The sequence below is a fragment of the Anopheles coluzzii genome, chromosome 2 (assembly GCF_943734685.1).
Source record: "Anopheles coluzzii chromosome 2, AcolN3, whole genome shotgun sequence".
Classification (NCBI taxonomy): Eukaryota; Metazoa; Arthropoda; class Insecta; order Diptera; family Culicidae; genus Anopheles; species Anopheles coluzzii.
This window is the reverse complement of record NC_064670.1, coordinates 47,177,511-47,202,431: the sequence shown is the minus strand read 5'-3', so window position 1 is coordinate 47,202,431 and position 24,921 is coordinate 47,177,511. Positions and strand designations below refer to the sequence as shown.

Sequence of the window (24,921 nt, the reverse complement as noted above, 5' to 3'; positions counted from 1 at the left end):
TCGATATTTTCAAAACCTCATCTCGTTTACGCAAGGCTGTCGAATCTTTTGGCAATGATTGGCGTCGCGCTTTAATTATCCGTAAGGGAGTAGTGAGAGCTTCACTCTTTGCCAAAGTGCTTCGCCACTCGCGTTCCATCGAAGCCATTCCCCCAACAATTTATCCTTCGGGGCATAACAACACGATCGCAGACATATTGCAGCACAACGTAGCGAGTGTTTCGTCAGTTGAAATCCCTTTTGTGCAGGTGGTTTTGGGCACCTCGAGTTTAAAATACGAAATTTGTTCGTGCCCTGGCTGTACTCAATTGAAGCTTTTGTAGGCTATGGTTTGACTAAAGCACGGGTATTATTGGTAGCAACGTATTCACTCCCTCAAGTAAAAGTTAGTTTATTTCCCAAATAAAAAACAAATAAATCCTACAAATTCCCGGTCAACCGGGAACAGCAAGCAAACAGGCGAAAGCATTTCCGTTATTGTATCGTCAGAAATGCTTGCTTCAACTTTTCAGAAGCTGTCGTCGGGAATGACAGTATGAATCAAGATCAGCCATTACTTTAACGGCAAAAGAACTGAACTATTGCAACTGAAAGTGATGCCAATTTTAAGCATTTAATATCAACATAGTTTAGAATAGAAAACATAATTTGTGTTCGAGAGCAAATTAAGTATACTGTACAAAATAAAATAATATAGAAATAATTTACAAAATTTGTTTCCGATTGAATGAATGCTACAGAGTGTCAAGTTACTGTTTTAAAGGAATATAGATGGAGATTTTCTTTACTCAACAGATAATGCGTTATGGTCCATTTTACAATACAAAAAACAGGTTTTGCTTGATATGATATTTTATTGTTAAACCTGACTCTAGAATACCTTATCATATTTACTATTTGCTTTTTAATTTTAAAATTCTTTATCAGAAAGAAACAGTACAAACGGTGCAAATATCCTTTCAAATAACATTTACTTTTACTTGGAACCACTCATTCGTATTCTGTTCGGGTAGTTGTTTTTATTATTTACTTTTCCCCTAGGTTATTTTTATTTCGGCAGTCCGGAAGACGTGTGATCTAATACACTGCCCACCATGGGTTAAACTCTCGTAAGTGCCGAGCTTGCCATATTCCATCCAGTCCATGAATAACAGAATAATAATTGAACAGATAATTTAAAAAAATATCAACAATTTAATAGTGCTTGATGCGGCCATTTCGATAAAACCGGCCTATGAGTTGATTTCATTTCCGAATCATAACATAATAGTTTGACTAAACGACTAGGCGTCTCCATTTGAATGACACGAAACTGACGAGCTGTATTGATATGTTGATTTTGTTGTCAAAAATACCCTTTCTCGCACACAATCTTGCATACAAGGAATGTGAAAATAAGCTTGAGAGCGAGCTTTTATTTGCCACTCAACGAGCTTTTTGTTTGGTACAATACATTTTTCTCTATTTGTTTTCATTGCGTGTAGCAAAAATTGTTTCCACTGCGAAAAGCCGTGCTCGTAGCGACCTCTTGTATTATGACGAATAATGTATCATCAAGCCAGATGTGAATATTATGAACAAAGAAAAAAGAACTAAAATAATTTAAATGTTTATCAATTAGATAATATTTATTTATAACGAGGACTTAACCAGTGATATAGACAAAAACCATTTGAAAAGCAAGCAAGACATAAAATAGTTTTAAGCTAGTAAAGAAGATATGTTTGTTATGTTAGAATAAGATCCCTTTATGTGAATAAGCTGTTATGTTTAACGAAAAATAAAACAATCTAAAATAAACCGTATTAATCAATTTCACTCATAAGTTTCTCATATTTTCTCATATCTCAATGTAATATTTAAACATGTAAAATTGTTACGCTTCATCAACTTATAATGGTGTCTGTTTGATAAATGCGTTGACTTCTACATGGCCAACTAGCATCGATTCCCATCCGGACCGTCCTCCCGCAACAAAGACTGGCCATTTAGCAGCATAGTACTAAAAAGTGTCAAAAGTCTGCTTAGACCGGCATGAGCCGTTACACCAAAAAGAAGATGTATTATTTTGGTTGACATTAACGAAAACATTATACAATTTTAATAGTTACCAGTTCAATAACTTTAAATAAGTTTTAACCTACGCTGAAAAAAATAATTCATTCAAATGTATTTCGAGAAAAATGTTAGTATCAACTAATTTATGCATTAAATAACTTCGGGTATGATTATTTGCTGCTTTTAGGACAATTAGGAATGAAAAATTGAACACTGCGGCACAGGGTGTAAACAAAACAAATGACAACATAACAGTATCGCTGAACTTGTCGACGCCTACTTCTGAACAATACTTTATCTCGCTGAAAGAGTCTATTATACGCCTGAACAAAACTACAACACCCTGAATATCTGTCTATATAATCCTCGAAACCCCTTTATTAGTACGGATACAACTACAACGAATACAAAACATGTAGATAGGCCTTATTTTAAACATGCACATTGTAAGCATTTAGTTATTTAGGCATCTGTACGATAACTTTGATTTAAATAAATTAATAAATAAAATGAATTTTAAAAAAACAATTCGTTGTAACTGATATTAGTTATTTATTTATTTTGGATTCTATGCATAACGTAACGAAACACTGACTGTCTTTTGATGCGGTACGGGCGGCTCTACAAAAGGCCGGTCTTTTATGCTGCTGCAGGTCTACGATTTGTAAAAGGTGAGGTTGTGCTTGTTTTTGAAGAACTTGCGCAGCGTCAGCCGCCAGAATGCAACCCGAAAGTCAACGTTGTAGAATGCGTAGATGAACGGATTGATTGCACTGTTGATCCACCCGAGCCAGGTCAGAAACTCCATCAGATCGTCACTCTTGGAATCGTCGGGTATGAAAGGCATCAACAAGTAGTACACGAAGAACGGCAGCCAGCAGGCAATGAACCCGCCCACCACCATGCTGAGCGTTTGGGCCGTCTTTGTTTCGCGCTTTAGCGACGAGATGCGTATCGGAATGCGTTTCCCGTGCAGCCGTACCTTGGTCGCGTTGGTCGTCACGTTCGAGGCGCACGATTCGGACAACGAAATTTGGCTCGCACTAAACTGCACCGTGTTGATCGGTCGCAGCTCAAACGTGGCACCGGAAAACTTGGACATGCCGCTAGCATTGCTACCGTTGCGCGTGGTACTTTGGGTTCCGCGCGATGCCACATTCGGCGTGGTGCGGTTCGAGCTAAGAAACTCGTACAGCGTTTGGTGCGACGTGTTGTTGCTGCTGCTGCCGTTTGGATAGTGGCTGGTGGATAGAGCGTGCCGGCCACCGTACGCACCGCTCACCATCTGCCGGGGGCTGGTGTCTGCGTCCGACGTGCAGTTGTCCACTTCGATATCGCAGTTCTTCTCCGTTGCCTATCGACCAGTTATCATTCAGCGTCCGGGGAGGATGTCGTGCCGTGTCATGTTGGATCGCATGTTCAGGGCGAAAGGGTCAAAAAGTAAACAGAAAGTAAGTAAAACATTATTTTACATTATTCTATTGGTATACCACCGACCAGTGCCTTGTTTTGAACGGTTTGATGGCAAAAATAAACGAAAGAAAAACCCTATGCTAATATTTAACGGAACCCCATCCGAACAGCTCTGTTGGATTTGTGAAGGTATAATACATTCTGGTCTAGCTCGTTGACCGCAAAACCAAAGCATCAAAAATAAATTAAAACAAAACTGTTTTCATAGCCTGTGGGCTTGTCATGAATGTGTTTGTATAGATTGTATACCTCTGGGATAGAAGAATTCATCTAAAAGAAGAAGTGTATCGTTATTTGCGGTACTGCCTACGGTTTACAAAATTTAACATAATTAATTCTAGGAAAAAGCAAATTAAACACAAACGATAGCAAAGACAATCTTTTGCGAGTTTTTACATTCTACAACACACAATTACATAAAATTAGATTTGCATCCAGAAAAAGTTGTCATACTTCCGAAAACGCCTCTCCGTAATCTGTTATTTATGAAATGTATATTTAATCTGTAAGCAGTCTTTTATCAGTTTTAACGTTGTACGAGGTAGCAGAAAAGTGTTGTTCTATTGTTCTTTTTGATGGATGATTTCCTAAAAGAAATTTTTGCTGTGTTTCATTTACCACCACCACTAAACACCACCTAAACACCTAAAATGAGCAATTAAATTGCTTAACCGCTGACGCCATTATTTCCATTACGTAAAAATCTTTGATTGCGGAATTTTAAGTACCCTTGTCCCAAAAACAAACCCTAAACATAGACATACACATACAGCAAAAGCACCCAGTCACCTCATGGGCGACTCATTAGCATAACAACGGACAACTTGAGATTAATTTCCACAGCACATCATGTCGCCCCGTGCACGTTCCACAAGCGCAACTTGGCCCGAAAATTAAAAGAACAAAAACCAGTCGTTCGAAGGCAGACAGAGAGTGTTCGTTTTCTAAACATCATCCTTCAGTCTACGAACCACAGCCTCAAGGTTAAAGGACAACAGTGGACAAGCAGTTGGAATAGGTCGGACTTCGGGCCCTTCGGATACCGCTTACCTCCGTTTTGGTCATCCTGTTTTGTCGAGATGTAAGCACACAACATATCTTCGAGTAGACGTACAACATCACGGTCATCGGGATGAAGAACGAACCCATGGCGGAGAACACCACGTAGCCCTTGTTCTGGTTGTAGTGGCACTCATAACTTTGTAGTGTCCTTCGATCCTGATCGTACCTGTGAAGTGAGGGAAAGAAAAATTGCATTTTCTTGAGGGTAAAAAGGGCAACTGATGAGAGATAAATAGAACCATAGTGTGCTAAGTAATGGCGCGGTGGACAGCGAGGGCAGCGACGGAGAGCATAATCCACCAAAAAACGTTAGCTAAAACGCAATGATACGAGGTAATTGATTTTGTTGAGTTTAATATTTCACCAGTGAGTAGTGTACGTATGCTTACATGCTCCACTTACTGGCAACCTCCCGGGGCGAATCTGTCAGACAGCTGAACAGTTCGCGAGATTGTGTTGTGACACAGCGAACCAAAAAAAAGTTGAACCAAAGAACCCGGAATGACTTATGAACTTTTGAATAAACATTCGAAAATTGAATTTCCCCTGAAATGCTTGGTCGTTGGTTCACCCGGTAGCCCAATCATCATAAGCAGACGAAGGAAATAAAATAAGGAAATAAGTTGTGGAAAGCCAAAGTGGGCGATTTGAAAGTTGATCAAAAAGAGCTGGTCTGAGCATGATGGCCATCTTTTATCATGGTATGATAAACTCATGTCTGATAAATTCTAACAAATAACTTAAATTTGTGTGTAAAATGTAAGAATTTTTTTTAAATAGGAACAACAGCTGTACATTTTAAAGCTATCATTTGTTGAATACACGCAAAGCCACCAATTGCTTGGGAAAAAATGGATGTAAAAAAAATATGCCTTAATAGATGTCAGTAACGTGTTCTCTTTATCTTCACCACCTTAAATTTTCGTCCAGGAAGGATTCATTTTGAAACAACGGGTTTCGATTGTTTTCTCGAAATTTGAAACTATTTAAATACAGAGAAGGCTGGCGACACTCTTTTCCAAGAATACAGATATTTTTAGAACAATATGGTTCATATCAAAGAATATCAGCGTATCTTCTTGAAACAAAAAAGGTGTTTATTAAGGAGCTGAGTTATGCAAATAACATGATAAGAAAATCGATGCAGCGACAAACAAAATGTATTACAGCGATTTCGATGATATTATTGACAAGTTCAGCGAGTTGTTGATTCGTTCGAGCATATAATTGACTCTTTCAGCGAGATATTGAATTATTCGGAAGCAGGCGTTAACATGTTCAATTATATGCTCGAACGAACCAACAACTCGCTGAACATGTCAATGATATCATCGAAAACTCTGTATTTTTTTAACATTATTATTATTACTTAGTTAGGTTATCGGGCAGAGTGCTTAAACAACTATTACATATTTTTAACAATTAAACGATCTGAACATTTAAAAAAACGCTAGGCCCTAACTTTACATCTAAAGACGGCGAGAAACAGGGACATGAATATTTGCCAATGATCCAAGGCTATTGTAGCTGTCACACATTTGTATTAAGCGCCAAAGGAAAGAGATCGAAACGGAAACTTGATAGAAGGCCTGTTTCTTAGAACCCTAGTAGGTGCAGAAAAGATGATCATATTTAAAATTTCAGGTGTATCTATAAGCCCATTTAATAATTTACTCATTAAAATTCATGCATTTTAATTACTTTTTCCTGTGTTCTAATGTTTCAAGACCAAATAACAGACATCTTACATAGTACGGAGGGCATGGCATTTGATTTGACCAAGGAAGACGATAATACATAGCACGTGTCACCTTTTTGAGCTTTTTCTAACATGGGTCACTTGGTTTGGACACCAAACAACACTAACAAATTCTAGTATACGACGGACCATTACCAAGACCAAGGACATTCTATAACGATTTAGGACAGTAAGGATCATTAAAATCGCTAGAAGTGCGTAGAAACAAGGTTTAAACAAAAATGAAATTCATCCACAATTGAGTTACGTTAGCGTCATAGCATAGTCGTCATACCTCGACCTCTCCTACCCAAAAATCGAACATACAAACTACCATCAATTTCTAGGCATATTAATACAAAATGAAAGAACTGAAAGTAGCGTTCGGCACACATACAGAGAAGTTCTTCGTAACGCATTTTCGCAACAATCTCTGCAAAAAGCCCCTTGAAATCTTTGAAACCTTTCAAGCCTTTCATTTGGATGCTTTCGGTATGCGGGTGGAATGTACCAGATCACACTAAAAACGTCTGACCACATGACAAAGTAGGAAACCAAGTTCGTGGAAAAGCGACGAAACCTGCTATAATTGTTATCATTGTAAAATGGTGAAACCCTAACCGTGCCTGGGCGCATTGGTTGCGGCGCGTGGCTTCATCTTTGTCCACTATCCTTGACATACACTATCCTTTTATAAGCCTATGGGTTGGGCGTGTGTCTGTGTGCTGGGTCTATTGCCCCCAATACCGAGGAAAACAACTTGCTTGGGAGGATTTCTGGGAAGGCACTACCCGACCGTTTCTTTTCTGTCGCATCTGTTCGCTTGATTTGTTCAGGCTAATTTTGCTAAAAGGTCATTCTTTGTAATTGCAGCTACCGTTTTTTGGTTGTTGGTCGGTGAGGTGGTGGACTTTTGCCAATATAATACGATTTATTTGATTTTATTAAAAACACGGACTCTTTCCGTATGTAAACCCGTGTGAATACTAATCTCTTGATTGAATGTCAAATTTTATTCCAAAGATTTACAATTGTGAGGCTCATGTGGTATGCAAAAATGTGACCATTCAACATGGCAGGGTTGATACAAAGCATGAAAAGAGAAATATGTAGACAACATAAAACTTCCAATTTAAAAAAAAAACTTAAGTTATAATAAAATAATAATTTACTTCAATGTTCATAAGACACTGCCCTGTCCGACAATAAAAGCTTCCAAACGCATGGTTGGTTTTAAGGGCATTAATAGCCACTGTTGCTAATGCTTGTCGTGATGTTTCCAAAACCAATATTTGAAAACATCACTCGTCTTACAAGACGAATGTAAGCTTATGGGACACTTTGTATTATGATGAACGGTCGTCGCACACGATGGTGCACCAATTGTCGATGGCACTTTAAGTCCAACGGACACGAAACACATCCTTCAGCTGCCATCTGCTCGAATTCTCACCGTCCTCGAGACTAATGGGTACGTGGGTGGAATGGAATAAAAATAGCACGACACAGCGATTGAAGCTCTACCGAATTGTTTTTTTCCAGCTAAGTTCCTGCTGCAAGTGATTCACAGTGCCCACGGTTGACCGTAAGTTGAGCAGCTAATCTAATCTCACAAGAAGCACCGTGTTTGCCGTAAGCATCCAGGCGTTACGCTGCCGCTGCCATGTAAAGCACACTGCTACATTTGGACGTACTTACCAGCCCAGGATGGGAGGACAGGTGATTGCAAGTGCTACCAGCCAAACGACGAAAATCATCAACAGTGCTAACCGCTTCGAGCGTCTCCGTTTCGAGTAGGTGAGCGGTCGCGTAACAGCCAGATATCTGTCGGAAAGGGAAGACAAACACAATGAGATGTAACGTAGGGCGGCAAAGACAGCAGAGCCAGATTCACAAATTAAAAAACAATCTTTTCTGCCGCCTTCTTTGAAGCCTCCGACGCCATCGGCTCGACCAAAATTCACCTATCAACGCTGATTGCACAAAGGCTCAGTATGGAGGCCGTGCAGAGCAGCACGTCGAGCGATATCCAAATGTCGCACAGGATCCATCCGAGCTGCCAGGATTCTGTGAAAGAGAACGAAAGAAAAGGAAGAAAAGGGAAAGAGCATGAACGGCGATGGATGATACGGACGCGACAAACGCTATCCCACACATGTACGAATCAAGTGCAAAGAATTCCAATTCCACCGCTCGACCGCTACGCTACATGCAAGAAGTGACATAAAAAGCGACCGAACAACAACGGCAACATCAACCACAAGAAGAAAAAAAACAAGAAAGGCAGCCACATCCTAGGGTTTGTTTATTCAAAGGATTACTTTCACTTTCGTACGCAAAACTTCGGCGATTCGGTTACGCGAATCGTACATAGCGCACACGGCGCAAGGGCAATTTTGGGGGTGCCCACACAGAAGCAGAAACTTGTGCGTTAATTTTATTTACTCCACGCACACCGGTCGGACGATAATGAACTTTTGCCACTCTTTGCTCAGTTCACCATTATTCCTTTCGCTTACGCTTGGTTGCAATCGCGGGGGAAAACTGGAAGGAATAAAATCTATTCGAGCACTTTCGCGAACAGGATTTTTATCTGTCGTGTGCGGCGGTACTTTGATATCCCAGTGCAGAAGGGTAAACAGTTCCTGCACCTCGCCTGTTTGACTTTGCGCCGAACTTGTAACAATTGACTCTGGGGAGCTTCATTGACTTGTTTATTAGGTTTGCTGGAAAGTTGTTAGCTGTTAAGTTTTAGGCTCGACCAATCTTTAGTCTTGTCGTGTGAAGCTTATTCAAGGACATTAATAGTAATTTTAATCGTAGTCCTTTTCTCTTGGACGTTATTGGAAGCAAGTCTTGTGCCATATAAGTATTTATGAGAAACAAATTCTATCTGCCCTTTCAGTATCATGGTAGGATCGACATGTGATTTAAAAGCCTCTTGCTAAAACATATATGTTCTTCTTAGCGAAAATCACATGAGACCATGTGAATTTATGTTTCTCGGCTATCTTCTCACACTTCACATGGTACAAGCGTACTTCTCAGAACTCCTAAGAACAACCGTTTTTCAGGGCGAAAAAATCAACGAATTGATGAAATTTGAAAAGAATCTCATATCTACAGTAAATTTTCATACAAATCGTGCAAAATTCGATGTTTTTTTACAATCAATGGAAAAACAACGTAATGCAAAAATATCTAATAACTTTACGTCCTAAGCACGAAAGAAATGTATGCATAGATAATTTCATTGATTTAGGACTAGTAACACCTTGTCCATAATTATTTATCATAAGTATTTATGTATTTATTGTTTTTACCAATACCAGGATTGCAAACGCTCATATTAGCTCATTTTGTATTAAAGGAATCAGTTCAATCTTAACTATTTGAAATTGTTATCATAGTTATTCTGAATTAAGTCATTATTATGATTTATTCATTGGCTCATCTAGAATTCTGTTGTGCTTGTTTTATACTATAGTACAACAGTTTTACCCACGAGAAAAGACCTTTTTTCAGTGTACAAGCTGTTTCGACGAAGTAGAATGCTTTTTAAGTCACTACCGAAGTCGTTTACCTGGCGACAGAAGACATTTCAAAAAAGTCTCAAAATGTTAAAGTCAAAACAGTCCCATAGATAGTCGACTTTCAATATATGTTGAAATTGATGTAGTGATTCGCACATTACTTTATACCAACTTGCCCCGTATATGTAGTCTGATGCTGTGGGCTATTTTTATTTAGGAGATCCGTTTCAATTGCTTACGCTTCAAATGTAACCCAAATCCAACGCTGCGCATGCTTTAATGAGGATTAAATGACAAGCGATTTTACAGCTCAGTCTGTTCATGCTAGCTCTGCCATGTGTTGCTTACTAGAGTCCATCTGTCGCTATCTGGCAAATTCAATCAGCATTAGCATGAGAGCTTACACCGAGCGTACCTGAGCGCTACTAGGCAATCATAAGCCTCGGTTACGCTTCGCTCGTATCATCTTTCACTAGCAGCGAGGCAGAACAATCTCCGTTCCTGCGTTCGCGTGCGCCTACACTGGTTGGTACAATTATCTAAGGGGCGGTAACATCCTACACCCAAAATCAACAAAAAAAGCTGGATAGAAATCATACACATGGAACAATTTTCCCGAACCATCAAGATTGGCCAAATGCTCCTGCAAAAGAGAGCAAACGAACGTATGATGAAAGGCTCCTCGGAACAGATAGGAAAAATCCCCGCCGCGAAAACGCCGTACTCGAGATTACAGACAGGCGGGTACCGTGTAAGCCGACGCCTATCAATATCATACCAGACAGCTAGCTCCGGATGCACCCACTGCTCTCCTCCGCAGTGGTATCCGTACAGTCGCAGCCGTAATCCTTCAGGCTCACACGATGCGTATGAAAACGGTTTACACGCAAACATCTTCCGCGTGAGACTACATGTCCACCACCCTCTGGTAGCACTTTTTGGGCAACAAGTTGTACGCCCTGAAGCATCCGCCCCCAGAGAGGAAAGGTTGTGAGATTAATTCCATACACCATTGGCCATCAACCGGAACTGAGTTGGAATATTAGCAAGCGGGTAACGCTACTGGGCAAGGAATTGAAGCAATCAACGACAATCAAATAAAAAAGCAAAAAAAAAAGAGGATAAAAACTCTTTCAGAGCACATACCGACAACGAACACGATGACGGCGGGAGGCATGACGAAAATTCCGACTAGCCAGTCCGCTACGGCCAGGCTCATTACGAAGCAGTTGGTGACGGTGCGAAGCCGGCGCGTTGTCAGCACGGACAGGATCACTAGCGTATTGCCGACGACAGTGATCACTATCAGCAGACAGAAGAGCGCTACCAGGACGAGCTTCTTCCAGGACAGGCAGGACCGGCTGCAACTGATCGTACCATTCGTTCGGTGCCGGTCATCAAATACTGTGCCTAGGCCGGACTCGCTCAGCTGCAGATTTACGTACAGCTCCTGGTAGGTGGTGGAAAGGGCCGTCGTATAGTTGATGATGATCGACGCACTGGTGGTGATGGTGGAACCGTTGATGGAGACCATAATTTTGAATTCTATCACTCTTTGCTTGGGATCTCTAGATCTCACTGTTTCGTTGTCGTTGGCATCTGCACCGATATACCCGTTTTGCCCGTTTTATTAAACCACGGTCAGCACTTCACTTCACATATTCACCCGTCAGCACGTACTCGATTGTTTATCAGTCGGAATTTCATTCTATTTCATTGCTTTACTGCTGGAAGCCACTGGGGACACTGTATACCAATGATTGCAATATTTTTTCTGTATGTTTCGTTTCACGAACAAAAAAAGACAACTCTTCACCATAAAACTATCGTTCATAATCGAAACACCATACCATGCACACACGGACACAGAAAATGTCACCCCGCTGGGTAAAGGGTTCAATATTGCCGAACGAACGCACCGGAATGTTATAATTTCAGCAGCTGGTCAGCCACTGTCGTGTGATGTGAACTGTTATGCGGCGTTTGCGTTGTACGGCCATTGTATCCTGTGGCGCGACGAGAAGCATTATGTGTACTCCCTTTTGGGTACTACGGAGTGGAACGCGGCGATGGAATTGATGCTCCGGAAATTATTCGCCGCCATCGAATGCACGATGATAGTTGAATAGTTGCTGGTTTATAGTGTAGCTTGAAGAGGGTCGGTAGGCTTTCAACGTACTGCAAAGGACATCCGCATTTTCGCCGGCTGATTGCATCCGGAGTCACTCGCGGTCAATCAGCGTGTGACCGTCAGTCTGTCATTTGGCAAAGTGAAAGGAACATAAAAAAGTGTGACTTGAGAGAGTGTTTATTGAGAAATAATTTTAAAATAATATTAGTTGCAATAGGTGGTACATGGTGAACTTCAAATAAAATTTTATGAAAGTAATATGGGATGTAAAGATTTCAACACAAAGATGGCAAAACATCGTGAATCTTCCACATAAAAAACTTGTAGCGCAAATTGTCTCGCTCTTTTTAGTCCATAGTGGGCAGGCTATTTTGGTTGCATTTAGACTAAATCTAAACCGAGAGTAAAAAACTCCTGTTACACAAGCCACCACACCAAAACTCCTTAGGGCAAATGCGTCGTTCCATTGGAAATACTAGATGATCGACGGTGATTGTGTAACAACTAAAAAAACTCTGCATTTCATACAAAAATAGACGTACGAACTGTTGATCAAAGACTGAACAGAGTGCTGTTTGTATCGAATTTTCGTACCAACAACGCAACAATCGCAAATCTTCTTGTTGTTTTGATGGTTTCTGAGAGATGTAGATAAACATATTAACACCACAGGAAGATGCTTCGTTACGCAAACTAGAGTAAAGGTATTGATTATCTTAGAAAAAAAACTCCTCTATTTTCAATGCACAACAGATGCCAGGTATTTCTCATAAAATTAACCGTTATATATAGACATTCAAGGAGTAATTGTAGTTAATTAGCTTAAGGTCTATATAAAGGAAAATTTATCCGGAGCGTATGTCATCGCCAAATGTAAAGGCCGGGGCACACTGTCCGTACATGCTAGTGTAGTTTCAATTTTTACTAGTGGTCGTGCCGGATCTCAAAATAAATTAATGTTTTCATCTTTTTTCGATGCAAAAATGGATGCGTGAAGTCTATGTGTATCTACCTTTTACAAAACTGTAGGTAAAAAACGATTTAGGTAAAACAATATAGAAAAACTCATTGGGCTTAAGGCCTTAAGCGTCATTGGCATGCTCTGCGTCAAATAATAATTACTGGTACGGTCATTAACGCTACTTCCATTGGTACCAACAGAAAAGTAGAAACAAATAAGTTGAAGAAGAAAAAGAAAAGGAATATAAAATCGTTGCATTTGGAAAACTTGTTTTTGACAATGGATGCTAGTTTAAACTTCGACAGTTGATTACTTTTTATTTGATAAACTACTCACATATTTTAATTTTTTTAAAATTTCAATCCAGTCAAGTGCCCAAAAATGTCTAGAGTGTCTAAAATCTACAGGTTTAATCGTTTCGTCAAATTATGATAACAAATGAAAAAGAAAAGCTTTCATGCTTAAACGAAAATTATATTTCGTTCAATTGGTACCACTATCTTGCTGTAATAATCTCGATGTTAGCTTTCTTGCACAATAGATCCTTGGGTCAAAAGTCGGGATAAAAACAATATACGCACTATTTATACATAAAAAATATATAGATATCCTATTAGAAAAAATATCATTCTTTTCGTAATGTGAATCAAGCAGAGACAATTTGTCAATACATGTTTTTGTCAAAATTTGTTAGGTTATACGAAACACATTCAGATAATTTACTGAGGATATTGCAATATATACCTTTATTGTAAATCCTATTACATATCTTTCTAAAAACGTCGTGTTTGTTATTGAAATTTCATCCCGGCAAGTGAGCAAATGTTGTGTACTAAACTAAAGATCGTCACTGTTTTACCGAGTCGTGTTTTGAAACTCAATTCTTCGAACGAACATGGAAGGCTAGCTTAAAAATGAACGATTCAGGACCTTCGGAGGAAATGGCTTTTCCTTTAATAACATCACGAAATTAATAAATAATGTCTGCTTTTTTGTTAAGTTAAATATGTTTTTTTTCGGGAATGCTTTTCATGATATCGTTTGTATTGGTTGCATGTCTAGACACTATCAGTTTACGCTTTCAAGCGCACTCGCCTGATAAATACCAATTAAAACGGTATCAGAATATGGTTTGATAATTTTATAGTGTACAATTAAAAAAAACACAATAATTATCTATTTAGCGTTTTTGACAGCCTTCTAGTCTCAGAGTGCACAGCTGCTTTTCATTTAGTTTCCTGGCAGACTCTCAACCCAATCCTAACCACCACCATCCTACCAAGCATTCGCGAAAGATCCGGCCGGAAAATAGACCCGCCTCTTCTAAGCCCGATGGATTTGGTTGTTGGCGAAAATGGCCTGTTTCCGACGGAGGCTGTGTAGAATCTCCTTACACCATTTCCGGAACGGGTCAGGACGGATGAGCAATTATGTTAGCCGACCGTGGTTGAGCGTATATCATACGACGCTTATTAATAGCCCGTCCGTCCGCACAGGCAGATTAATCATCTCGACAAGACGCTAGCCCGTCGTAGCCACCGATCAAATGCCGTCCAAAACTCTTCGCTCGCCCCAAAAAGCAACAACCACGCTTCACTGAAGGTGAAGACAAAATGCCACCCTTAATTCTTAACACGCAGCGGACCGTTTTTATCGCACCTTCGTAGCAGACAATCTTCCCACGGCATGCCATTAATGGCTCAAAATGTGGACAGTTTCATTTCTTCCACGTGTTACGCACAAGTTTGATGCTCTTGTAGGTTCTTCTTTCCCCACGAGACGTCACGATGGTAGGAGAGTAAGTTCGTTCGCCTTTATGTTTGCGGTGGTACACTTGTTCTAGCAAGAGATACACAACATCCTCCAATGAAGAAGGCGTATTCTCTAGAGTGTGTTACGCTTAGCATAAGCAAGCTTACGACGATGAACGGCAGACAGACAAAATTTACATTCAGCTGTAGGCAGTGTAGATTGTACGGGTACACTAAGTACCCAACTCCTGGTGGATTTGTTCCGATGGGACAAAAGACTGTCGTTTGGTGGACATTTTTGCATGGCAACAATCAGAGCAATTGTCAGACGACTGTTAATGATGATAAGAGTCGCACCGTCTCCTATCGAGCTGAAGCTGTTGTGCAGCGAATCTTCAAACCTATTGTTGGCATGTGACACCGCGGAAGCAAATTGCAAATTGTCGTTGGTCGGGTCGTTTGTTGTTTGAATATGTACTTTCATTTTATTTGTATGCTGTGAGGTGACGCAAATTCAGCAATAAACAGTGCATGATTCCATCATTGAAACTCTTTTTAAGGTTTTGATGTAATGGAATAGACATGAACATATGAATGGAAGCATTCAGATGATTAAAAATTAACATTATAGCTTTCGTATTCGTGATATGGTAAGCAAACACCAAACCATAGAAGAGAATTTCGATTAAAATTAAGAAGTTCTTAGGATGATCTGAAGAAGGAGGAATTTAGGCTCTTTATACGGTGCTGCACCGATACCGGAACTGGCCTAAGACCAAGCAGGACATCAACATTTCAGAGTATTGATGTCATACGTTCAGTTTGATACGAAATGTTTTATTTTCAGAGTTTTTAATGTACTGCAAATTTTATCAAATTTAGTGCGCTGTGATACAGGGTTTCCCACGATTTATTGGTCAGTTCCCATGATTTTTTGGTGTGTTCCCACGATTTTTTGGTCGTATCCCATAAATTTTTGGTTCGTTCCCATAATTTATTGGTATTTTCCGATTGGATATCAATACAATTGGACCAAAAAATTCTGGGAAACGACCAAAAAATCGTGGGAACGCACCAAAAAAATATGGGAACCCACCAAAAATTGATGAGAACCAACCAATAAATCGTGGGAAACCCTGTAATAAAAAAATCCTAATACTTTGTGTTAAGCGATCTGTAAATGTGATGTGTATATTTCTTAATGATAGCTCATGAAACATCCATAAAGTCCTTCTTCTTTGGCACAACAGCCGTTGTCGGTCAAGACCTGCCTGTATCACTAGTGGGATTGGCTTGCAGTAACTTATTCATTAAAAAGAGCACGATAGTCAGAATAGTCCAGACTCACCGGACTCGACCAGAATTACGGGGTCAAATCCAAATTTAATCCGGAGTCTGATTCAGTTTTTCAGAGCCAGTGTCGGAGTGAATCCACGACTCCACGCAGTATTAATCATCTCGACAAGACGCTAGCCCGTCGTAGCGCCCGTCCATTACTACATTAAGCTACCATTATCAACACGTTTATTTCGATTACCACATTCAACCTAATACCTTATCGATGTGAAGCGGATAGATTTATTAGTGTATCACTGCAATGCAACATAGCTAGAGGAATTATATTCAACTTTTTACAATGTTTATCCGTATGCCAACCTCCCTTGTAACCAATGCTTAAAGCTGATTGTACGTATCACGTCTGCCTCAAATTCGGTTTGACAAGAAACGTCATGTTGGTTATCGTGTCGTGAGCTGCCATCTCCAAATGTTGCACACAGTTAATTATTATTTTGAATTTTGTTCTCGTGGTTGCGTTGTCAAGGCACTGGTGGCTAATATACTAAGTTTTCATTGTTCAATCGAAATGATAAGCTCCATAATGTAAGAAGAACAAACATAAAAACTCCCCCTCCGTAGTTTTTTTTTTAATAAAGGAGTGTTGTAAGCTTTTATCCGTAAAAACACTCATCGTGGCTAGTAGTGACATCAGCGCCAGTAGTGTTTGACAAACCTAGAAAAGCCCACCTCGCTATAACGAGCTTACCGGTACGCCCGCTTTCAGGTAAAAATACGACCAATCTTCACGCTCCACCCATGCAGGACACACCTCGGTACGAACGATCCTGCTCACAACGCGGCAACAAATATGCTTGTGTTTCCGCCATCCCCGGCAGCACTTCTGGGAAGGCTGCCTCATCAATTAACACCACTGCTGTATCGAACCTTCCTGGCGCCCAAACTTATCATGACCCCTACCGGAACCGAACTATTGAGTGCGAGAAGTTTCCTAGGAATGGAGGAAAATTTTACCGAACTGCCCACAGCGCCGGCGACATGAGCCCGGTGGCGTCTGAATCGATTAGCGATATTTCGTACCGTACCTTAACCATTTTATTATCATTGGATGTTGGTAATGTGAGAGCGTTGAAATGGGACCTTGGTTTTTACAAAGAACAGCAATGTGCTACCCCTAGCACCATGGAAGAGGCGTCTAATTGGAGCCCGCCAAAGAAATTATCCGTGATAATTAGCCGGATAGCTGACGCAAATGTACTACTCGATTAAATTACATCACCTTTATTTGGGGCGAGATTTGTCCCTCTAATGGGTAGTTCCCCATGAATGAATGTTCTGTTCCAGTTGGAAGATCGGACCATAGAAAACAATTCCTCACGGTATTGGAAAAAGTTCTCACCCTGCATAACAGGCAAAAAGGTTGGCGTACCAGTTTACTTTCATCAATCAAACCGAAGCTATAGAATCCCACAACCAGAGCCGCGACACAAATTGACTAGCACGTTGACAAGAAAGTTGTTCAGCATCGTTTTGACACCTAGCAGTCCTTACAAAAATCAAGCTAATGATCTAATCATGCCTAGGGGAAATCATGATAATTAATTTCGTCCTTCCGTGAAGATGTTTTATGACCAAATCATGCGATGTCGCTTATGACTTTGTCTTCTTTTTTGCATTGTTTGGCTGATTTCAAGTTGACAGATGACGTGAAGTGAATTCGAAAAGGCCACCCAAGCAGCGGTAAGTGTATTGCTCTACGCAAGCTACTAACCCAATCGAGAAGGGACAAAAAATCACTTAACCCATTATTGTTGTCCCGTGTGAAGGATGGGCCGTCTAGCAGCTTTTTGCCGTTTTGCGACAGCATTGCCAGCGAACAAGAAAAAAAAAAACAGATGTGTGCGGCTTGATGATCAGTGAGTCGATTTTGCTTTGACATCCTATAAGCAACCTTTTTAACCCAAAAATAATTCCATCACTTTACCTCGGTAGCGACCCGAGCAAAGGTCTACGGCCACGCGAAAGGGTTTTGTTCGTATCATATTCTGCTTCCGAAAGAATGTGATAATATATTTGAAGCTACTATCCACTTTTGCTCCGCATTTTGTGGATGAACGCTCATCTGTGCTTGCATATTGAAGTCTTTGAAAGGCTGACGATTTGCCCTTTATTTATAACTTATGCCCGATTGCGCCCGGAAGAAGGTTGTCTGTCTTAAAAAGCGCTCATTGAACCGTGACAGAATGATTACTTTTTATTTTATTTCCTAATCAAGGAAGCACACTTCTTGCGAAGTTGAATAGCAGAATATCAGTTGACGAGGTTGTTAGAAATGCAAAAATAAAATACCTAAGTGGATCGTATTATTTAATTCTTATTATAACTCAAAAAAACGTAAACTTCAAAGAGACGGATGGAGGCGCATGGTACGCCGTAAATTAAAATACTAATTATGATGATGAAAAATAATTTCACATTCATCACACGTTAAACGTATCGGAGGTCTGGATGTTTTGCTCATGGTTGGATTTCATTAAAACTAATCTTGAAAAAAAATCTTCGCACTCTCACTTGGGGCATTCCTACCAAGTAATGCTCAATACAGGACGGTCTTGAATAGGCTGCGTACAAAATATACGTTTTGGTAGTTCATTTCAAACCAATTTTCGTTAACCTTAGTTTGAAGAAACGTTATAAATAAAACATGGCCTTTTATTTTCAATGAAAAAGGGGAAAAATAGAACAAATCAGCGACATTGACATTTTTGTAATACTGCTTACATTTTTTTGCAAACCTGCAAGTACGAAAAAAAAAGATCATATCTTTTCATTAAGATATCGTTGCTGTTGTAAAAAGAATTAAAACAATTATAAACTATCCGAAGGTTTTGTGAAATATTTTTGTGTTTTATGGAAGATTGTCAATATTAAAGCACGGCAACATAATGCTAATTGTGTACTTGTTGAGTGAAATCTTTAAACCAATGATTACGATAGCAATACGGCCTACAAGCCCGTTGTTTCTAAACAAATTATAATTATAATTATAATTCTCTTTGATTGTATATGGTTCATATTTCCAACTTTAAACTCTCATCGCTTCCAGGTCCATCTCTCGTTGTCATTATCATTATCATAGCGCCATACGGCACCCGGAAGTGGATTGCTAGTCTAAACTCGTGGGACTTCATTTCCTGTCAAAAGTCAGTACAATAATTAACAACCGCACCGTTTTGCGTTGTTCTGCAAAATGAATGCGTGGAATGTGGAAACTTAAACACAACAAGTTTATTCTTGCAACCGTCATGATGAAACTTTTACCGCGGGGAAGTATGCACGTTTCCAGAAGGGAAGACTTAAGGAAGTTTGCATTCAATTGTAACAATGATCAACAGTGGAATGACGGCCATCGCTATTCTTTGTTAACAATTGTCCAATGTCTTTGATTATTATCATTAAAAGTTTTTTAAGGTTTCTTCAGACCATGTTGTGAGACCTACTCTCGCCTACACTTCCTAATGCTGCTACAGTGTAGCTCAATCGATGATGCCATCGTTGGCGATTTCAATTTCGCTCCTACTGCATGGTTGACCTCAACCGGACACGAGCACCTTTGAAGGGAATTGAGTGGAAAATATTCACCCTAACCCATCGGATCGCCCTGGAAAGGGTTCCGGTTTTGCGATGGTTTTGCAAGAGCACACATCAGCATCGCTTCCCACATAATGAAGAAATTGTTCCCGTTGGCCAATTTCGTTCAATAGATGGCAATCAAATGTAAGGTCGAGTGAAATGGTCGAACGTTAAGGACCGCCAACTGCCATAAAAACATGAGCTGGGAGAATAAAAACCAACTCATGGTATGAGATTAGTTCTGGACAGTCAACAGCAAACCTCAATGTGGTGTAATAATGTGGACTGAACAGAAACAGATTCTATCGAACTTGGGGGCATTCGGATGGAAATATTTTCCCCAAACCATTTCAACGGGATAAGCTTACAAAAACGTTCACAAACGATCAAAAAAGTTACAAAGAGGATCAAACTATAAGTTAGACATTGTTAAGCAGTGGCCAATATTCATCCCTATTGTAATTAGGGTAAAAATAGACTGATGGCACGGAAAAAGGGGATATTCTAGTTTCATTTCACGCGAAAAGATTGTATCGCTTACTCTAATGACATGGTGCTACTGGATGGTACCCGTAAGTATACATAATTGCTGTAGTTTACCTCAAAAATAATTCCGACCACAACCATAATCGGATCTACTCAACGGGGAGGGCTACACGAAAACAAATGCACACTATTTACGATACCCAGAGTTTCAATTCATCAAACCTCCGACCATTCCGCCCACCCTATAGCAGCGGGAGGTATATTTCCTGGTGAATAGAGTATGCAGCGAACGCTATGCGCTCGGACACTGGCAAGGTCTCAAATGCCGACACTTTGGTCGGTTCGGTTTGTTCCAGGTGAAGGTCAATTTATTGAATCTTGCCCGTGAGCTCATGGCTGAGCTCTTAAATCACGTCCTACTTCCGTCCGGGACTGAGGGTTTTATTTCGGGCCGATGACGTAAGTTTTTATTCAAAGTAGACTTCCTGTCTACTTTGTACTCTCTTTGTAACAAAATAGCAAGCTGCATATATTCAACTCGATAAAACATATCACTTTAGTTAGAATCTTGGAAGTGGCAGCTTCAGTTAGTTGTAGGTGTCAGAAAATGAATTTTAAGTATCAATTTAATTTGAAAAATCAGTTTCACTTCATTTTGTATGGTAGATAGAAAATTCATTAATTTAGTTTTTAATTTTATTTCATTACAAACATATGTTTCATGGTTATAAATGTCACTTAAACTTTAAAAAAAATTGCTTACGTGTTTCCCAGATTCTCATATTGCTCAGCCATTTAGAAAACAGCCTCAAGTGAAACGACGCTGAATCTAACATTTTTCTTGAATATTGAAGAAAATAATCAAGTCTTTACATTGCAGCTGTGGGATTTTCTAACAAATAGCAATAATTTCATCGACAGTCTTAATGATTTTCGTCCCATATTTCTTGGAAAAGGATAGGATTTAATTTGAATCCGAGGCCATTAACTCGATTGCCATTATGCCACCCAGTAGCTGCTTTCTTACACTGAACATGCCATCTCAACTTACTTACTTCAGTTTTTGTACAGATGGTAATTTTCTAGCAAATATTTTCCAGATTTAAGGACAAAATTGAAAGACACACAGACCCGTTTCCAACAGTGCTGTTTATCAACAAAAGTAGTGAAGAAAAAGCCCTTATTGTTCTTTGTATCGCAGGTCATTTGAAATTTTAAACCGTTGAACACAATTTAATCTGAAGTTAAAAGAAGTAACTCAGATTCCAATACCATTCGCCATCCGCCAGCGCATCAATCGGTAAAACATCAAACGGTAATGAAATAATTTTCAGCGTGCCGCCATTTTTCACTGCTAGCAAATGTAACTCAATTTTGTTCACTTCACTTTTTCCATCTCTGGAAGCTGTACGAGGGACATTTTGGTTTTTGCTATGGCTTGAAAAAGTTAATAAAGGGGCTTTATTGAAGTCGTTGAACTTATTTCAATTTCATAGCAGCGATGGAAAAGAAAGTAAGCGCAAATATGGCAAATTTTTTAACGAGTCGAAGCGTTACTATTTAAGAAGTCCTTAAATAGCAGCATTTAAATTCGATCTAAGATCCTTGAATATTATACATCATTTTACTCTGAATGAACCCTTGAATGTGTTATTCATTTATTGCTGCTACATAAAACCACATTATAAGCAATTTAATCTAGGCCTTTAAATAATCACGATGTGAAAAATGTTTGTTTTGTGATGTACTAATGTTAGTTATGCTATATGGACAGATATGGGTTAATGGGTTATTAAAGTTGTAATTATTGTCAGTATAGACGCGACCGCAAATGTTCTTGCAACGATGTTAACAGCTGAGCATCATTACTTATTGACTGCGTGAGAATTAATGGATTTTCGGATTTTTCGAATTTACTATTTAAGCGTTGAGTACATGTTGAGTACGGTTACAGCGTTGAGAGCTTTTCGTTGGATGTATTTAACAAATGATCCATTCAGTGACAGCTCATAGCGCTTTGTGTGCTATGAGAAGTGATAGCACACAAAATTATTAATTGATTATTATTAATTAATATTAAATTTTATTAATTGTATGAGACCTAAAATATCGTTGAACACGCAAGGAACAATAAAAATCCAATTATTGTGTGTCTTGCAACAAACGTTTATGATCATTTTATACTTAAACAATGAAGTCTCTTAGTAATGCAAATCATTTAATATCTATTTCGCTTAGAATTCTAGAAAAAATGTTGATCCACAGTTAAATTGAAAACATATCAAGGCTCAATATATTAACGAAGCCGCATTCGCCGATCTTATCTTACCACATGAACACGAAATCGTTGTGCAATTCGTTGCGGCTGCATACAAATTTTAAAACAAACGTGCAAAACACACTCACACTTGAGCATTATTCCATTGTTGCCATTAATTCTCCTTAGCGAGCTTAGCGTCTGGTTTCAGTAAAAGTAATTATTTTATGCAACATCTGGTCTATAACCTGGCAACTAGAGGCGCGTATTCACCACACCTAATCCGCCAACATTTAGCCGTTTCCCGTTATCCGCTTTATATCAAAACCCTCTGCTTCATGCCTCCAAAGCATCAAACAGTGCGATTATGATGTCACGAACTACGTAGTGGTGCTGGGGCGTTCCGTTGCCCGTCACCACAACTGAGTGGTCACATTAACCTGGCTAACAATGTCGTTCATTACATTGGCAGCGTTCACCGGATGCGGATTAGCCCTGTACGGCAGGCTGCCGATGCACCACATCCTACACGGACCACATCACACTTTGATGGCCATTAAAACTTCCCCGACCGCGACTCGTTTGCACTGATATTATTAGCCTCCCTGCTACATCCTGGGAACGTTCACGATGCCAAAACTGGCAAAAAGGGCATCCACAGCAACACCAAACCACACTATTTTTTTTTTTGCTCTTTCACCTTACACTATTCTTATTCGTGGTCTATAACTTTGCCGACCTTGCCTTCATTTGCACTAATTCGGTCGCAAAGCACCGGTACGGGAAGAATGGTGGAGCGTAAGGCTGGATCTAACGAACCGACCAGACCGATTGCGCCACCGTTCGACAGCACGGATACAGTTGGACTGCCGACCGTCAGTGGAAAATGTTGTGCACGCGCGCCAAACGCAAATTCGAGCAGTCGGTCACGATTCGTGCTCGAATAACAGCCAACCTCCCAATCGCAACGGTTTCGGCGACGGTTCAAAGCTTGCGCAGTCTTCACCGAATCGCAATCGAGCCTCTTCCCCTCTCGCCATTCGACACCGCTGGTTTGTGGAATCAGCCTCCTGTGTAGTTCGATGGGGAAGTTGCCGGGTAGTGCAGAAAATCATAACAACCGTTCATTCATTACCACTTTGCTGAATGGTTCGAGTCGCGCTCGATCCCACACGTAGCGTTGCCCTCTGGCATTGTCACCACCGGCAAGAGGCTCCCCGTGGCAACCTGGGGATTACTTATGAAGGCACACAGGCATGTTTTTTCCTTACCAATTCTTTTTTCTCTCCTTTTTTCCACCTTAACGCAGCCCATGCTACGACGGTAGGATCGCTGATTGACGAAATATTGCGCTATGGGGCGATAAATAGCCATTAATTAAATTTCAATCAGCTTTCATCCTCGGTCGGGCGTGGAGAGTAGGGCCCCCAACACACAAACCCCCGCTCACCTTTAAGCGCACAAGGTCGGTTTGAAGAATGGGCTGGCGGATGGTGGAAAAAGTGCTCCCAAGATTTGTGAAACTCACGGCAGACGGGGTGGAAACTTTTAGAGTCCCTTTGCTCCTCCCGCTGCGCTCCTGACTTTTGTGAAAAGGAAATGTTAAGCAGCCGGTAGAGCTTATTAATAATTGATCTTCAAAAATTGATGCAAACGAGGGAAGGGGTTAAGTTAGATAACTGATTTTTTTTTAGTTCTAATTTTGTTTCAATGTTTGTTGGTCGCTTTCAGCAGGCCTGTGGAAGGAAAGCGCGCTGAAGCTTAGTGGTCGAACCTGGTCTGTACTGTTTATTTATAGACGGCATCTAGAGAGCGGCACAAACAACACTCACATACACACACACACACACACACACACACACACACACACACACACACACACACACACACACTTTTGCATGCATGGATACGTGGAACACCAACGAACATCACTTTACAAATTGTCCCCAATGGTGTTGGCGTTAGATTTCTTCTTTTACTTGTATATTCGTTTTCTGAATTTTGCTTTCGCTACCGTATGTGCTTCGATTTCGGTATTTTGGAACAGCAACAACCCAACCCAGCAACATGTTTGTTTGCGCGCGATAAGAAAGGGGGGGGGAGAGACGTTCCTTGACATTAATATTTAAAGGGATAACGGAGAAAGCATGACACTTTGACTGTCGCTGTGCTGTACGATAGGAGGGTTTGTGTTGGCTTTCTCTCCCCTTCCCCGAGAGACTCGTTTACACTGTTTCCCGTAGTGAGCTTTTCGAAAGCTCCCCATCGTCAGCGTGATGCACAGGTTTTGCAACCGAGTATTTCTACAAAACCTTCGCGGCTCACCACAGGTTCTCTCCCATCAAGCCTGAGCCTTGCCAAGCGTGGTGAAAATTATGTTTCCGACACAGCCGTCCTTTTATAATTACTCGCAAATTGAAATTCGGTTTGTGCTGAAAGAACAAAGCTTAACGTGTTCCGCAAAACTTCTAAAGAGCCGGTGATGACTACTTTCACCCTTTCCGCCGTTCCTCAAACTTTAATCTCGTTCTACCTTAAGGTG

The 24,921-nt window shown here is 40.2% G+C and overlaps 1 protein-coding gene across 2 annotated transcripts; it reads right to left on the bottom strand.

Moving 5' to 3' along the window:
- Positions 1-2,406: 2,406 nt before the first annotated feature.
- LOC120951203 (probable G-protein coupled receptor No18) lies at positions 2,407-24,433 on the bottom strand. Of its 2 annotated transcripts, none has more exons than XM_040369770.2 (6): positions 22,452-24,433; positions 11,011-12,119; positions 8,296-8,398; positions 8,030-8,155; positions 4,582-4,759; positions 2,407-3,412 (listed from the first exon to the last, which is right to left on the bottom strand). In XM_040369770.2, the coding sequence occupies exons 2-6, from the start codon at positions 11,396-11,398 to the stop codon at positions 2,714-2,716; spliced, it is 1,494 nt and encodes a 497-aa protein (XP_040225704.1). In that variant the 5' UTR covers positions 11,399-12,119; positions 22,452-24,433; the 3' UTR covers positions 2,407-2,713. The 2 variants fall into 2 exon arrangements, with proteins under 2 accessions (XP_040225704.1, XP_049461995.1); XM_049606038.1 differs by having other exon boundaries at positions 22,529-24,433.
- Between the last annotated feature and the right edge of the window lie 488 nt (positions 24,434-24,921).

What these genes read in the sequence shown, in the direction of transcription:
- LOC120951203 (XM_040369770.2), bottom strand. Translation starts at nt 11,398, where the DNA reads ATGGTCTCCATCAACGGTTCCACCATCACCACCAGTGCGTCGATCATC. An exon ending in TGTGCAATCAGCGTTGATAG is followed by an intron (nt 8,156 to 8,295) that starts GTGAATTTTGGT and finishes CCTTTCCGACAG; the next exon opens with ATATCTGGCTGTTACGCGAC. An exon ending in TGTCCTCCCATCCTGGGCTG is followed by an intron (nt 4,760 to 8,029) that starts GTAAGTACGTCC and finishes CTCACTTCACAG; the next exon opens with GTACGATCAGGATCGAAGGA.